Source organism: Schistocerca cancellata, chromosome 5, assembly GCF_023864275.1.
Source record: "Schistocerca cancellata isolate TAMUIC-IGC-003103 chromosome 5, iqSchCanc2.1, whole genome shotgun sequence".
In the NCBI taxonomy this organism is placed as follows: Eukaryota; Metazoa; Arthropoda; class Insecta; order Orthoptera; family Acrididae; genus Schistocerca; species Schistocerca cancellata.
In genome coordinates this window covers 750759093-750775411 of record NC_064630.1, presented here as the reverse complement: position 1 = coordinate 750775411, position 16319 = coordinate 750759093, and the positions used below count along the sequence as shown (strand labels likewise).

Sequence of the window (16319 nt, the reverse complement as noted above, 5' to 3'; positions counted from 1 at the left end):
CCTGTCGCGACACCACTGGAGGCGGGCTGCACGATGTTGGGGCGTGAGCGGAAGACGGCCTAACGGTGTGCGGGACCGTAGCCCAGCTTCATGGAGACGGTTGCAAATGGTCCTCGCCGATACCTCAGGAGCAACAGTGTCCCTAATTTGCTGGGAAGTGGCGGTGCGGTCCCCTACGGCACTGCGTAGGATCCTACGGTCTTGGCGTGCATCCGTGCGTCGCTGCGGTCCGGTCCCAGGTCGACGGGCACGTGCACCTTCCGCCGACCACTGGCGACAACATCGATGTACTGTGGAGACCTCACGCCCCACGTGTTGAGCAATTCGGCGGTACGTCCACCCGGCCTCCCGCATGCCCAAAGTACGCCCTCGCTCAAAGTCCGTCAACTGCACATACGGTTCACGTCCACGCTGTCGCGGCATGCTACCAGTGTTAAAGACTGCGATGGAGCTCCGTATGCCACGGCAAACTGGCTGACACTGACGGCGGCAGTGCACAAATGCTGCGCAGCTAGCGCCATTCGACGGCCAACACCGCGGTTCCTGGTGTGTCCGCTGTGCCGTGCGTGTGATCATTGCTTGTACAGCCCTCTCGCAGTGTCCGGAGCAAGTATGGTGGGTCTGACACACCGGTGTCAATGTGTTCTTTTTTCCATTTCCAGGAGTGTATATGTGGAACAATGATGGTACAATGATGTAATTTTGTAGATACATTCAGCGCTATATCTGTACCTGCAAAACGTGCTGCTAATAGTTAGCTGTAAGAAAATAATAAATTAAAACGTCACGCCTGACACTGTATGAGTATCGGAAATGTAATTACGCTGATACAATAGCTCCCTACTTAGCAATCATATACAACCGCTCACTCACCGATAGATCTGTACCTACAGATTGGAAAATTGCGCAGGTCGCACCAGTGTTTAACTAGTAGGAGTAATCCATCGAACTACAGACCTATATCATTGACGTCGGTTTGCGGTAGAGTTTTGGAGCATATACTGTATTCAAACATTATGAATCACCTCGAAGGGAACGATTTATTGATACGTAATCAGCATGGTTTCAGAAAACATCGTTCTTGTGCAACGCAGCTAGCTCTTTATTCGCATGAAGTAACGGCCGCTATCGACAGGGGATCTCAAGTTGATTCCGTATTTCTAGATTTCCGGAAAGCTTTTGACACCGTTCCTAACAAGCGACTTCTAATCAAGCTGCGGGCCTATGGGGTATCGTCTCAGTTGTGCGACTGGATTCGTGATTTCCTGTCAGGAAGGTCGCAGTTCGTAGTAATAGACGGCAAATCATCGAGTAAAACTGAACTGATATCAGGTGTTCCCCAGGGAAGCGTCCTGGGACCTCTGCTGTTCCTGATCTATATAAATGACCTGGGTGACAATCTGAGCAGTTCTATTAGGTTGTTAGCAGATGATGCTGTTATCTACCGTCTAGTAAGGTCATCCGAAGACCAGTATCAGTTGCAAAGCGATTTAGAAAAGATTACTGTATGGTGTGGCAGGTGGCAGTTGACGCTAAATAACGAAAAGTGTGAGGTGATCCACACGAGTTACAAAAGAAATCCGTTGGAATTCGATTACTTGATAAATAGTACAATTCTCAAGGCTGTATATTCAACTAAGTACCTGGGTGTTAAAATTACGAACAACTTCAGTTGGAAAGACCACATAGATAATATTGTGGGGAGGGCGAGCCAAAGGTTGCGTTTCATTGGCAGGACACTTGGAAGATGCAACAAGTCTACTAGAGAGACAGCTTACACTACACTCGTTCGTCCTCTGTTAGAATAATGCTGCGCGGTGTGGGATCCTTGCCAGGTGGGATTGACGGAGGACATCGAAAGGGTGCAAGAAAGGGCAGCTCGTTTTGTATTATCACGTAATAGGGGAGAGAGTGTGGCAGATATGATACGCGAGCTGGGATGGAAGTCATTAAAGCAAAGACGTTTTTCGTCGCGACGAGATCTATTTACGAAGTTTCAGTCACCAACTTTCTCTTCCGAATGCGAAAATATTTTGTTGAGCCCAACCTACATAGGTAGGAATGATCATCAAAATAAAATAAGAGAAATCAGAGCTCGAACAGAAAGGTTTAGATGTTCGTTTTTCCCGCGCGCTGTTCGGGAGTGGAATGGTAGGGAGATAGTATGATTGTGGTTCGATGAACCCTCTGCCAAGCACTTAAATGTGAATTGCAGAGTAGACATGTAGATGTAGATGTAGGTGTAATAATCGATGAACGTTTGTCCCTTCATTATATTTCGTAGGGTATTCGGGAGAAAATATTTTGAAAATGTTTTAAATTATGTCCTAATTTTGTCGGCAGCCGCTTTGTGTCCTCATTCTGAGACACTGAATGAATAGGGATTGGAGGATCCCTAGTTTACTATTACTGTTACTTGTTTTCGGGGAAACAAATGAGGAAGTTAGGGTGCTACAGAGACATAGCAAAGTTTTAACAGCTACTTGAATTGAGACACGCTTCCAGGTATTGGAGGGCTTTAGTCAGATGGTTTAACTGTGAATTTAAATTTAGTGAAGGAACTTCACTTTCAATTTATACTGTCGTATCTTTACTCATTGTTTGCGTTTCTTTTCTTTAAAGTGTGTTCAGACATTTTATGTTACGGCTGTGAGCCGTGCGTGGCTTGTATTCATGACATCTCTTATTTAACATCTTTTTTTTTTTACCGTACTGCCACCTCGTTAGGTTAATTTTCAATCACTGGTGTCACTGAGTTGCTGCCTTGCCTTCCCGTGAGCGGCAGCAGCAGCGCTTCTCGGTATAGGCGCTGCCGTATTGTCTTTGCTGGACTGCTATTACTTCCCGGTCGTCGCGTGTTGTGAGTTAGCTCGGACCTGGCAGTGTTTTTAGTTGGCACGCGGCACAAGTTCAGTCTCGGCGCGGCAGCAGTGAAGTCCGGACCGCCATGAATCGCCCGACGGTTGCCGACACATGATTTGAATGGGGACGACTTTGGTTGGTCGTCGGTCGGTCGTCTTGTCGGACGACGTGTATTTGGCTGGCGATCGCTTATGGATTGGCTGTGTGTTCAGAAACGGCTCTGAGCACTATGAGACTTCTGAGGTCATCAGTCGCCTAGAACTTAGAACTACTTAAGCCTAACTAACGTAGCGGTGGCGCGGTTCCAGACTGTAGCGGCTAGAACGGCTCGGCCACCCAGGCCGGCGGCAGTGTGTGCCAACTCGTGATTCGTCCTTGTTATTGTACAGCCACTGCCGTTAGGGTTGTCTAGTTCTTCAGGCAAGTGTTCGTGAATCTGTGTGTAGTTTGTGTGATTTTGACGGACAAGTTAATTTAAGTGTTCTCGGCGTACTGGCTCTGAGTCGGTCGGTTGGCGTGCAGCAGCGAGGAATACTGGGCGGGGCGTGGTTCGGCCAGGCCCGCTGGCGGTCTGTAGTTCGATCAGACCCGCTGGCGGTCTCTACGTGGTGTCGGAGCATGTAGCGCTGTTCCCATTGCTACGAGGTCCGTGGCTCACCGACCCTTTGCACGAAAGTTGAGTTTTGATTTAACATACCAGCAAGTCAAGACTGTTCACATTGTGTCGTTTGGAGTTCGTTGTCCGCTGTCGGGATATTCCCGTGAGCAACAACGTGGTTTTCAATTCTAGCAAACCTCCGGTGGAGTTTCACTGTATTTGGTTATTTGGATTGAAGTGCACCAGCGGAAACTTCTGCCTTGTGGCCATTACGTTCCGGTTGCCCGCCCTGGCCATTGACGTAAAATCCAGGCAGTGTAGTTTCCTCATCGTGTTGTTGCTATCCAGCATGGTGTGTAGATTGACACTTCCATGTATGATTGTTTGTGGGCTCCAATATCTTCTACATTGTTCCGTTGAACTCCATGCTGTGCCCTGGCCAGGCGAGGTGGAAGTTATCTTGTCAGAGGGTCCGTTGACTGTCGTACGGTTGGGTTGTCGTCGGATGGTACTGCCCTATTTTTTAAAATTTGTCCTTGTTGTTTGTACTTGCATGGCTTCTAGCCATTTTTTTAAAAATTGGAGCTGTTTTACTCTTAAGGTCTTCAACCTAGTTTGAAGTACTGTTTCATGTAAGCCCTTCGGCATTTTAAAAATTTTTAATGTTGTTGAATTTTTAAGTCTTGGGCCTTCAGCCGATTTTGAGTTTGAGTTCTTTTGCTCTTAAGGCCTTCAGCCTAATTTAAAGAACTGTTTCACATGAGGCCTTGGTATTTAAAAAAAATGATGTTATGGAGTTTCAAGTGTTAGGCCTTCAGCGGATTTGAATTTAACTTGTTTACTGCAGCCTAACTAAAGAACTGTTTTATGATAAGGCTTGCCTTTTAAATTTCTGATCATACTTGCGTTTAAAGTTTTTGGCCTTCAGCCGTTCTTAAATTAAAGTGGCTTTCAGCCAGTAATTATGTCCCAAGGATTAAAGTTGTGTGTTTTTTTTTAAAAAAAAAATTCGTATCTTGTAGTGTTTGATCAAATAATAAAGTAGTATGTACGAGTGTAACTGACAGCCCCTAATTTTGGTCCCTTTCCACAATTCAAACTATCTGTTCTGTCCTGCTGATTGAGCGGGGTGCCATAGGCTACTTTCCATTATGTTTCTATAATATTTGCGCCTGATAGGCGTAAGTGAGCGGAAGAGGTATTCATTTATTTCAGTTTATTTCTGTGCGTTTTTCAGCGTTGAAGTCCCCATAGTTCGCCGATGCTTTGAACGGATGTTGGGTCTCTTGGAAATGAGCAGTCTGAAAGACCTGTTGAGCCACTGTGAGTTACCCTTGTCTCACGGGGTCAACAGGTTCTAGTGAGACTGGAGAGTGAAGAATTTACAGTTATCCGCATTGGGAGGGTTAGTATTAGAGGAGTCCGAAAGCTGTCAAGTTTATACAATGCACCAGATTTGTGCTCTTTCGTCAGTGGTGCCACAGATCACCATCCGAACTTTACAGAGTAGACAAGCCTCCAAAACCACTGTTCTGTGAAGAGTCGTCGACTTGGCGCCCAGTGGTAGTTCCACTGCCATTCTGCCACTTTCTGTAGATGCTCACAACACTAGCACGTGAAAATTTGACCAGCTTCACCGTTTTCGAGATACTCGTTCACAGGGTCTGCGTAATAATGTGCCCTTTGGCAGTGTCGCTTATCTCAGTGGATTTCTCCATTTACAGCTCATATCGGCGTTAGGATAATCACCCATCCGTCTGTGTTCGCCTTACATACTTTTCCTACTGCATCACGTGCCCGCAACGCCACCAGGAGGCATCCAACCTTGCAGCTGGGAGTGGGCATAATACACTCCTGGAAATGGAAAAAAGAACACATTGACACCGATGTGTCAGACCCACCATACTTGCTCCGGACACTGCGAGAGGGCTGTACAAGCAATGATCACACGCACGGCACAGCGGACACGCCAGGAACCGCGGTGTTGGCTGTCGAATGGCGCTAGCTGCGCAGCATTTGTGCACCGCCGCCGTCAGTGTCAGCCAGTTTGCCGTGGCATACGGAGCTCCATCGCAGTCTTTAACACTGGTAGCATGCCGCGACAGCGTGGACGTGAACCGTATGTGCAGTTGACGGACTTTGAGCGAGGGCGTATAGTGCGCATGCGGGAGGCCGGGTGGACGTACCGCCAATTTGCTCAACACGTGGGGCGTGAGGTCTCCACAGTACATCGATGTTGTCGACAGTGGTCGGCGGAAGGTGCACGTGCCCGTCGACCTGGGACCGGACCGCAGCGACGCACGGATGAACGCCAAGACCGTAGGATCCCACGCAGTGCCGTAGGGGACCGCACCGCCACTTCCCAGCAAATTAGGGACACTGTTGCTCCTGGGGTATCGGCGAGGACCATTCGCAACCGTCTCCATGAAGCTGGGCTACGGTCCCGCACACCGTTAGGCCGTCTTCCGCTCACGCCCCAACATCGTGCAGCCCGCCTCCAGTGGTGTCGCGACAGGCGTGAATGGAGGGACGAATGGAGAAGTGTTGTCTTCAGCGATGAGAGTCGCTTCTGCCTTGGTGCCAATGATGGTCGAATGCGTGTTTGGCGCCGTGCAGGTGAGCGCCACAATCAGGACTGCATACGACCGAGGCACACAGTGCCAACACCCGGCATCATGGTGTGGGGAGCGATCTCCTACACTGGCCGTACACCACTGGTGATCGTCGAGGGGACACTGAATAGTGCACGGTACATCCAAACCGTCATCGAACCCATCGTTCTACCATTCCTAGACCGACAAGGGAACTTGCTGTTCCAACAGGACAATGCATGTCCGCATGTATCCCGTGCCACCCAACGTGCTCTAGAAGGTGTAAGTCAACTAACCTGGCCAGCAAGATCTCCGGATCTGTCCCCCATTGAGCATGTTTGGGACTGGATGAAGCGTCGTCTCACGCGGTCTGCACGTCCAGCACGAACGCTGGTCCAACTGAGGCGCCAGGTGGAAATGGCATGGCAAGCCGTTCCACAGGACTACGTCCAGCATCTCTATGATCGTCTCCATGGGAGAATAGCAGCCTGCATTGCTGCGAAAGGTGGATATACACTGTACTAGTGCCGACATTGTGCATGCTCTGTTGCCTGTGTCTATGTGCCTGTGGTTCTGTCAGTGTGATCATGTGATGTATCTGACCCCAGGAATGTGTCAATAAAGTTTCCCCTTCCTGGGACAATGAATTCACGGTGTTCTTATTTCAATTTCCAGGAGTGTATGTTAAATGTATGTGAAATGTACAGGGTGGGCAGAAAAGCTTGTGTGTTGCAGCGTAGGTTCCGCTGAGACATAACTGTTAAGAAAACAACTGGATACGTTGTGCAGTTTCTGAGTTAATTAGCATCGAGGTTAGCCAGTCAGGCAATTGCATAAGCAAATTCAAGTTGTGCGCCAGAGACGCTGTCGCCAGACTTGTGCTTCATTTGATTTCCCAACACCATTAATGAGAGCGATACACAAATTGGACATGGGGCGGTATTAAGGATCGAACTTTTCAGAGGTTGACCTGTCTCGTACACTAACATCTAGCTATAAGAACAGATGGCACTAATTGAGGCTCTGAAAACAGTAAGGACCTAAGCATACCGTCGTCGATTTTGAAGTTGTAGCATGAATGCTGTGGTGTCACCGCCAGACACCACACTTGCTAGGTGGTAGCCTTTAAATCGGCCGCGGTCCCTTAGTATACGTCGGACCCGCGTGTCGCCACTAACAGTGATTGCAGACTGAGCACCGCCGCACGGCAGGTCTAGAGAGACTTCCCAGCACTCGCCCCAGTTGTACAGCCGACTTTGCTAGCGATGGTTCACTGCCAAATTACGCTCTCATTTGCCGAGACGATAGTTAGCATAGCCTTCAGCTACGTCGTTTGCTACGACCTAGCAAGGCGCCATTACCAGTTACTATTGATGCTGTAAAACATGTACCGTCAAGAGCGATGTTCACCAATTATGGATTAAAGTTAAGTATTCCAGCAGCTACGTACTTTTTTTACTAGTCTCATTTCCGTGTCCTGTTCCAGACCTCACGCCAGCCTGCGTGAGCATAAACGCGTGCCTTTCGGCTCCCTCATAGTGGGTTGGCTGTCTTGCCAATCTACAACAAATGCTACATTGGAGGGCAGCGTGGAGGGTAAAAATCGTAGAAGGAGACAAAGAGATGAATGCGCTAAGCAGATTCAGAAGGATTTAGGTTCCAGTAGGTACTTCGAGATGAAGAAACTTGCACAGGTTAGAGTAGAATGGAGAGCTGCATCAAACCAATCTCTGGACTGAAGACCAGAACAACAGTAGCATGAATGGGAGCTCCCGACGTCTGTTGATCGTACGGTGAACCAGTTCTATCAGTGTTGTACCCCTGCACCGTGTGTGTGAACATTTTCTAAAAGTAGTCTCTTGCATTTCTCTTATGTTTACTTCCCTATGGGCCCAAAGCACAAATTTTCATTACTTTAGGAACAATAACTGGACACACACGCCTATTCTTAATAGAAGTTGGAAACTCTTCAAGCAACGCCCCACCGTAGCCTCACGTTCCATGGTTTTCAGTATTCCAGTGTGTAAAATGGACACTGCGGATTTCAGGACCCTTAAGAGTGTTCCGATCTCACTAGCAAGTCAAAAGTTGATGTTCATAGTAACACTGTACATTTCAGAAATTTTACAATCATGAGATGTTCAACAGGGTGCCATCAATTGTTAAAGTAACATATCCCTCAATGGTGGCATGGGAGGCCGCCATTATATATGGTTAGCAAATTGTTTGGTCCCCTACCCCAAATCAACCAGCCAACCATCATTATATTCAAGTCACATCGAGGAAGACCACAAGCTGTTATTTCCCCACAGTCTGCAGACGCCTTGCAAAATCTTGTGCCCAAATACGTAAGTGGAAATACTAAAACTTAACTAGTAACTTGAAACACATAGACTTACCAGGGCTGCTAGATTTCAAGCCTGAACAAAAAGTTTTATCTGAACTTCAAGCCGACGATGTGCATAATGGAGACGATGATGACCAGGAATATGAATTTTTGGGTTGGATAATAATTGTGTGTGTGTGTGTGTGTGTGTGTGTGTGTGTGTGTGTGTGTGTGTGTATTTGGTTCATTTACTGAGTGTTCTTGATGTCCTGCTTCTAGTTTCACATTAATTACAAACTACACAAAATCAAAAGAACACTGTTGCCACTAACCTATAAATGAAAAAAAAGGGTTCAAATGGCTCTGAGCACTATGGGACTTAACATATGAGGTCATCAGTCCCCTAGAACTTACAAGTACTTAAACCTAACTAACCTAAGGACATCACACACATCCATGCCCGAGGCAGGATTCGAACCTGCGACCGTAGCGGTCGCGCGGTTCCAGACTGAAGCGCCTAGAACCGCTCGGCTACTGCAGGCTTTCCAGTCCAGCCCATGGAGCGGCTACTGCTAGGACAAGTAGCTCCTCAGGTGGCATCCCAAGGCCCCATAGCAGTCCACTCACCCAGGAAAAATTCGTGGCACTACCGGGAATTGAGCCCGGGTTCTCCAAATGCCAGCCATCTACGCGGACCAGTCAGCTACGGAAGCAGACTTCATAACATAATGTGAGTATATTATATTCTTGTAGGAAATATATGATGTTGAGACCTGGGTAACAATCAAACCCATGAGACTGGTGGTTTCCTATAAACCTGATTTTTCGAAAGATCAATTTTTCTAAAAAAAATTGTGTCTGTGCTCTGGGCCGTTATGGCTCCCAATTCCTCAATTGTATCTGGCGGGCAACGACCTGACTGGTTAACTTCAATGCTAATTAACTCGGGAAGGTATCGATTTCTTTTTCTTAACAATTACTTCTCTGTGAAACCTACACAGCAACAGACTTACAGACATTTCAAACTATTTCTGAGCACTCTTCATGTCTGTGTGTGTGAAATACATGCTGCATATACGTTTGCGAGGCAGGCTGCGGGCGAAAGACTAGGGCGAGGAAGAAAGACAGAGAGAGAGTGAGCGAGAGAGAGAGAGAGAGAGAGAAAATGGACTAGGGTCTAAAATTAAAACTGCAAACCGCTATTTCCCCATCCAGTATCTAATTCACTATGTAATCATACAACCTGTCAACAGATATCCGTACTGTTACTTAAAATCCGTCTTGATTGCAATTTTTTTTATTCATATGACCGGTTTCGGTTCATTCAGAACCATCTTCAGATCTGATATTTCACATGCTACGTCATGTGACGTAGCATGTGAAAGTTGCTGGATTTGGACGGGTTACTCCTGTAACTGAAATATCAGATCTGAAGATGGTTCTGAATGAACCGAAACCGGTCATATGAACAAAAAAATTTGCAATCAAGACGGATTTTAAGTAACATTATAAAATCACTGATTGCTGTTATCCCATAAGACATTATGTCTGTTTTTGCAAAGATATCCGTACGAACGTGTTCTCCACGGATGATGGCATTTCGGTAAACTGAAACCCACGCCAACGATGACGTCAGGGCAACTATCAAACGGACTACTGTTTGCCGGGTAGTCCACATCCACAGCCGCTGTGTCAGCTGTCGCAGATGGTGCTTTACGGTACACAGAAGACGCCTACTAGATTTTGTGCTTTGTAAGGCCATAGGAATAATGGAAGCACGACAGTCGCAAACTCACGTGGCTCGATGGCTTAACATGAATTGTTCGGTTGTTTCTGGAAGTGACGACAGTTTACAGAGATCGAGACCGTATCCCGAAGACCAGGACAAGGCCGGCAGCCTGTGACTTCAGAAGAGAGGACTATTATTTCGCTGCACGGGCACGACGGTACCGCTTTATCAGTGTGCAGCAACTGTCATCTGAGCTCGCAGCATCCGCTGGACGTGCTGCATTGAGAAAAAATGTCTACAGAAGGCTTCGACAGAATGGCCTTTACTGTTGGAGACCTGCTGTACGTGTACCTCTGACGCGTTTTCACAAAAGGGAACATCTAATGTGCAATGGTCAACATGCCAAAAGGGCAGTCGGAAAGTGGGCCAATATTCTTCTCACATATGACTCCCAATTTGGTCCGGAGAGTGATTCCCGACGGATTCACTTCTGAAGGGAATCTGAAACACGTTTTCGAGATCCGAACTTTGTGGAAAGCGACGGATGTCGAGGAGGATTGCTAAAGGTGTGGGCAGGAACTATGTTCACCACTTGAACACTTCTTTATGAAATTTTACGGGAGAATCGGAAGGGTTTAAATGCTGTCAGGTAACGTACCGAGATCTTGCGACATCATATACGGTTGTTGCGAGGTGCTGTGCGCCCGGACTTCGTATTGGCGGACGATACGCTCGACTTCATAGAGAGCAAGTTGTAGGGAGCAACCTACTCACGCTCTAGTAAATTCACATCAGTCTTTCCATTGTGTGCCAGCCAGTCTGCTGTAACTAGCTCTGACGTCATAAATGTTGCGCAATACTTTAAAAATCAAGCAAATAACCTAAAACATTTCTAGCATGTCAGGAGTAATACTAAATTAATGTGTGTTGAATATCAGTTCGATAACTTTAACCATTTTCGAAATTTGGACGTTTTTCTGTAAAAATAATTGGAGCAACAGAAAAGAGCTAGAGAGTTATAAATTTATATGGAGATTCATCTTTCATAATAATTTAATAAAAACAGTACTTTGGATTTCACAAATTAAAATTTTAGTGGAAATTCATGATTTTCTGGTTTTTGTCTTAAAAAGTAAGGAAGCAAGATAGATTAAGAAGGCTAATAAATAAAGCTAGGATGTTTATATTTAAGTAGAATGGAGATCCGCTATAATCATAAAGATGTGAGAAATTTCAACTCAATACCTATAAAACTATAGCGATAGCGTATCTCCAAAGGGCCAGTTCAGAGCTCGTCTACTGCGTGCAGTGTAATTAAATTAATTCTCTCGCCCAAAATATTTTACTTAGCCACGTCAAACTTTTATTATGATTACTTACCTGTGTGCTGAATGCACATTTAAATTGAGAGCTTCATCGGCCATCAGCAAAAGAAGCTATGATTTATTCAATGACTTAAAGTGGTGCGTTACTAGCCCAGCGGCTAGTTGGGAGAGCCGATTTGATCAGGCGTTCCCTTAGCCGTCCGCACCGCGGCTTTATATATAAGAACGCTGCGAGAGGAAGCAAGGCCCCAGTTCTCTCCAGACGCTGAATAGCACACCATCTGTGTCGGGAGCCGCGTCGCGTCGGTATCATTGCTATATACAGCCTCGGATGCCGTAATAAGTTACTCGGGATACGCGTAACCATGAAATCATTTTCGAGTGAAGTGTTAATTCTGGGATGACTTTAATTATATATCTTCAGTTTGCGTATGTCGTATTTTCACGCGCCGCCGCGGGACAGACATTCTACCATTATTTAGCGTGGCGTTTGATGAGCATATTCATTAAATTATGGCGAGCATTCATTTAAACCTTTAATTTGGACAGTTATAGTTGCATCAGCGCATTAGACTCTGAACTGCTCTGTTAGTTAGATTGTGTGGATTCTTTTGTTTTCATCTGTGACTTTGAGAATATACTCAACTGTTTTAGAAAATCGATTTTTGATTATGGATCCCAGTCAATCTCCTAATTTCTCAGAGCTATAAGCTGTAACTATATGTGTATTCTCAGATGAAGTGGGCACTAGGAATTCTAATTACAGGCTTCACGTTTTGCTAATCACTTTCTGGTTGCCAATATTGTAGTTAGAGAGCCAGTGTTGAGAACGGCAAAAGACAGAATAATTAATAGGAACATTCAAATAACGATTAAGTTTCCTACCCGCCGCCCCACAAAGTCTCTGATGTTTCCTTGGAAACTGAAGACACTACACGCATGGCGTGGTCTGCTCGCTCTCCCTATTTGAATCCCATACAGCCTTATTTGGGATGCACTAAGGGGATGGGCTGCCTTAGGCCTAATCCACCAGCCACTCTCCAAGACTTGCGAGCAGCTCTGCAGGAAGAATGGGCGTCATTGCCTCAACATGAGACTGATGACGCTATTCACAGTATGCTCCGTCTTTGTCAGCCCTGTATTACAACCAGATGTGGCCACACCTCACAGTAGACACATTAGCCAGTTGTCGGCATGTGTGCGGAAATTTATCAAGTAGGACAAATGAAGAACATTTTCGTCTACTGTTATGAATGTTGCAGTTGTTTACATTCTGTATTCTTTACACTGTTTCTACTTTGCTGTCGCCTGTTTATAATGTTTTGTAGAAAAATAAACGCAACCTTCCTAATTTCCGTCTGTTACTTGGGCACCAGTGCATATCAAAAGTAATTACGTAATAGGTTTTTCCACATTTCTTAAAAACAAATTTTTTAAGAGAAGCACATATTACACATACAATCATACAGATTTCGACACGGTTTGTATTCGTGTACAAACACATTTAAAGTAACGTCGTAATAATGCCATGACAGATTGCATTCTCTCGAAACGGAAAATTTATTTCAAAAAATTCAGAACAAAGCGACGCTCACAGTGTGTCGACATTGGTTTTGAGGCCACCGTCCATTTTTCAAGAATCGTTGATACAGCTTCTGACGCATGTTTGAAACCGATCGCAGTCGGTAATGCTTCGGAAACTATTACGTCGGGGACATCTTTAAGACAGAATTCATCTATTTTTCAGTGCTCTGAAGATTCCACATGATCCGAAACAGATCGAGCACCATGACAAATCTCTTTCTTCCGGAAACTCTAAGATTTATTGGTATATGACGAGTGAAGTGATGCCAACAGAACCAGTAAATACATGATCTTCATCACAGTTCAATTAATATTCCATAAAGGGGGGTGGGAGCAAGTGTTCACGTATTTACTAACCATCACGAAACAGCAGAAGTGTACAGATTCAACGCGAGAGCATTAGGGCATTCTACTCACCGAGGACTTGTCCTAGGACGGTGCGCGCATCTTCGCCAAGACAGGCACTGCGGGCGTCGAAGGGGTTCGTGAACTGCACGAATGCGTAGCCTTTGTGCATCGAGATCCCTGCAACAAAACACAACGTAGGAAATTCGTCATTCACACTGGTCTGTTTACATTAATACACAGGATGTGAGGGACTTATGTGCAGGAATTTGTACTGGTGACTGAAGACAGTTTAATGAACATTATATCAGTATTTACTGCATTTGTAGACTAATAATTACAACTATTACGAGCAATATGTTTTGAAGCTGGTTAGTAGCTTACAGCAAACCTGGCGAGCAAGCAGGTAATGATTATTTTCTCCTGGGTAGCAGGTCAGGTGCTACCCAAAATGAACAGTGTATACCAAAATGAATCTTCTATACATATAGGAGTAGCCCGTTTCACGGCGCAATGACAAGTGTGCAGAAAATATTTGGCAGTGAATTACGTGATGTGCTTGTGGGAAATGATAGACACAGAGAAAAAAATAACAAATTGAAGTGGGTTTATATATATTCAGCCTTCTCATAGTTTTGCTTGAAAAATTTGCATTCGAATAAATGAATGTTTCTGTTCCAATTTTTAAATGTTTACAGTATGCAAATAAGTACATAATACAAAATTGGAAAAAATTTCAAAAAGTTCTTACGATTTACTTCAGATTTTTACACGATGTTCTACTGAACATTCAGGTGGACATAGGCTACCTCTTTTTACTGTACTTCATATATAAATAAATATGTAATATACAGAAGTGAAAAAATTCCATCAAAAATTACCAGAAGTACAATCACAGCCACGCAAACACACAAACAGACACAGGTCTTACCAAAAATATTGAAACTAATTTCATCGATTACTTCAAATTTTTACATGATACGCTAATGAACATTCAGAGAGACCTAGGCTACATATATTTTAAACCAACCATGTACATGTTTTCTGTCAAAACTGGATTCGAAAAAGGAAATACTGTGTTGCAAAAAATGTGAGTTTATATTTTGTTTTCGCAGGCAGTTTTAACTATGATGGTGCGGCACTTAAACCTTAGGCAAATTGTTTCTCCCATGTATATTCCTTTCTCATTATATGTACTTTTAAACTTAAACTGTATACTCAACAATGTGTCGTTTCGTTTTCCTTCCGCACGGACGGTTTTCACGGCAAAGAGGAAAGTTGTATTTCTGGTTTATCTGCTTATGATTGGATATTACCCTAGAATCTGAATTTGCAGTAACGATAAATCAGGCTCAAAGTCAGAGAGGAAGGGAGGGAAGAGTAGATGGACACAGGCGTGGAAGGGAATGGACATGGGGAGCGAGAAGGAGGAAATGGACAGAGAGAGGGCAAATGGTTCAAATGGCTCGGAGCACTATGGGACTTAACATCTGTGGTCATCAGTCCCCTAGAACTTAGAACTACTTAAACCTAACTAACCTAAGGACATCACACACATCCATGCCCGAGGCAGGATTCGAACCTGCGACCGTAGCAGTCGCGCGGTTCCGGACTGAGCGCCTAGAACCGCTAGACCACCACGGCCGGCCAGAGAGGGCAAGAGGAGGTGTAGAGAGAGTGGGAGGAGAAGATGGACAGAGAGAGAAAGGGAGAGGAGGAGATGGACAAAGAGGGGGAAGAAGGAGGAAGTCATCACATAGAGGGTACGGAAGGGGGAGGGGGAGGAGGAGGGGGAGGAGGAAGAGGAGATTAGGACTTGTATTCGGCACCCACATATTCTATACTCTTTGTCTTTTCTTTCTTTTCTGTTTCTCCACACTGAGTCGGTCTCCAGACTGGCCGGTTTCCGCTAGGTGCCCAGTAGAGATTACCTTTATTTACCTTAACAGTTGCTGTCTTCACTATATGAAAGACCTCCACTATCTCTGATATCTAAACGTGAAGGCTTATTTTACTTCACTTATGTTCAATCTGTTATCTTGTACAGGATTATATTCTGCTATAATTCTGTTCACTCAACAATTAAGTCTTTAATTCATTGTTTATAAATTTACTAGTCAGTGTTCCGTTAACTGCTAACTCATTCGATCCACGACAGGTAGCCTTTATCTCGCTTAATTCCACGGTACCTGACAAATAAATAAATCAATCATTTGTTTCTTACGTACCTGTCAGTACGGATCCAAAATGTATTCCCGTTTATATGCTTCGCAAGCTACAATCTGTACGAGGGGTGCCGGCCGGAGTGGCCGAGCGGTTGAAGGCGCTACAGTCTGGAACCGCACAACCGCTACGATCGCAGGTTCGAATCCTGCCTCGGGCATGGATGTGTGTGATGTCCTTAGGTTAGTTAGGTTTAAGTAGTTCTAAGTTCTAGGAGACTTATGACCACAGCAGTTGAGTCCCATAGTGCTCAGAGCCATTTGTACGAGGGGTGGTCATAAAGCATTAACTGTCATCTGAAAAAAGAAAGTCACTTAATTAATTTGCTTGTAAGTTTGTTTGCAGGTACATGTCTGCAGTTCGGGTACACATTAAAATCCCCTCGACGCAGTATTGCAGCACGGCGCTACGCTAGATGACCCAGTGCTATACGGCACAGCGTACTGAAAAACTGAATTAATGTCGCGTTAATTCGTTTTCGCAGCAGCAATTCATGCCGCGATTGTGAAACTGATGAAAAACCACGTTACATCATATAACACAGTGGGTAAGTTGCAAAGACAATTGCATAGGTCTGAATGACATAGAACCACTTGCAATCGGTAGCCGCCAAGGAAGTCGAGGCTCTGGTGCACGAGAAGCAGCGTATCAGAATCAAGGTGACAGTCGGGTTTAAATCAGTCATGGATCAGTTTACAACACCTTGCTCTACATTTTGGCCATGTCCACGTACGCC

General features: G+C 45.2%; 1 protein-coding gene across 1 annotated transcript in view; it reads right to left on the bottom strand.

Moving 5' to 3' along the window:
- Window positions 1–16319, bottom strand: part of LOC126188065 (RNA-binding protein Raly-like) — a 1094525-nt gene that overhangs the window by 706612 nt on the left and 371594 nt on the right. The window contains exon 3 of the mRNA XM_049929509.1: window positions 13433–13540. Within this exon, the coding sequence (XP_049785466.1) occupies window positions 13433–13540 (108 nt within the window). The remainder of the gene's footprint in view (window positions 1–13432; window positions 13541–16319) is intronic.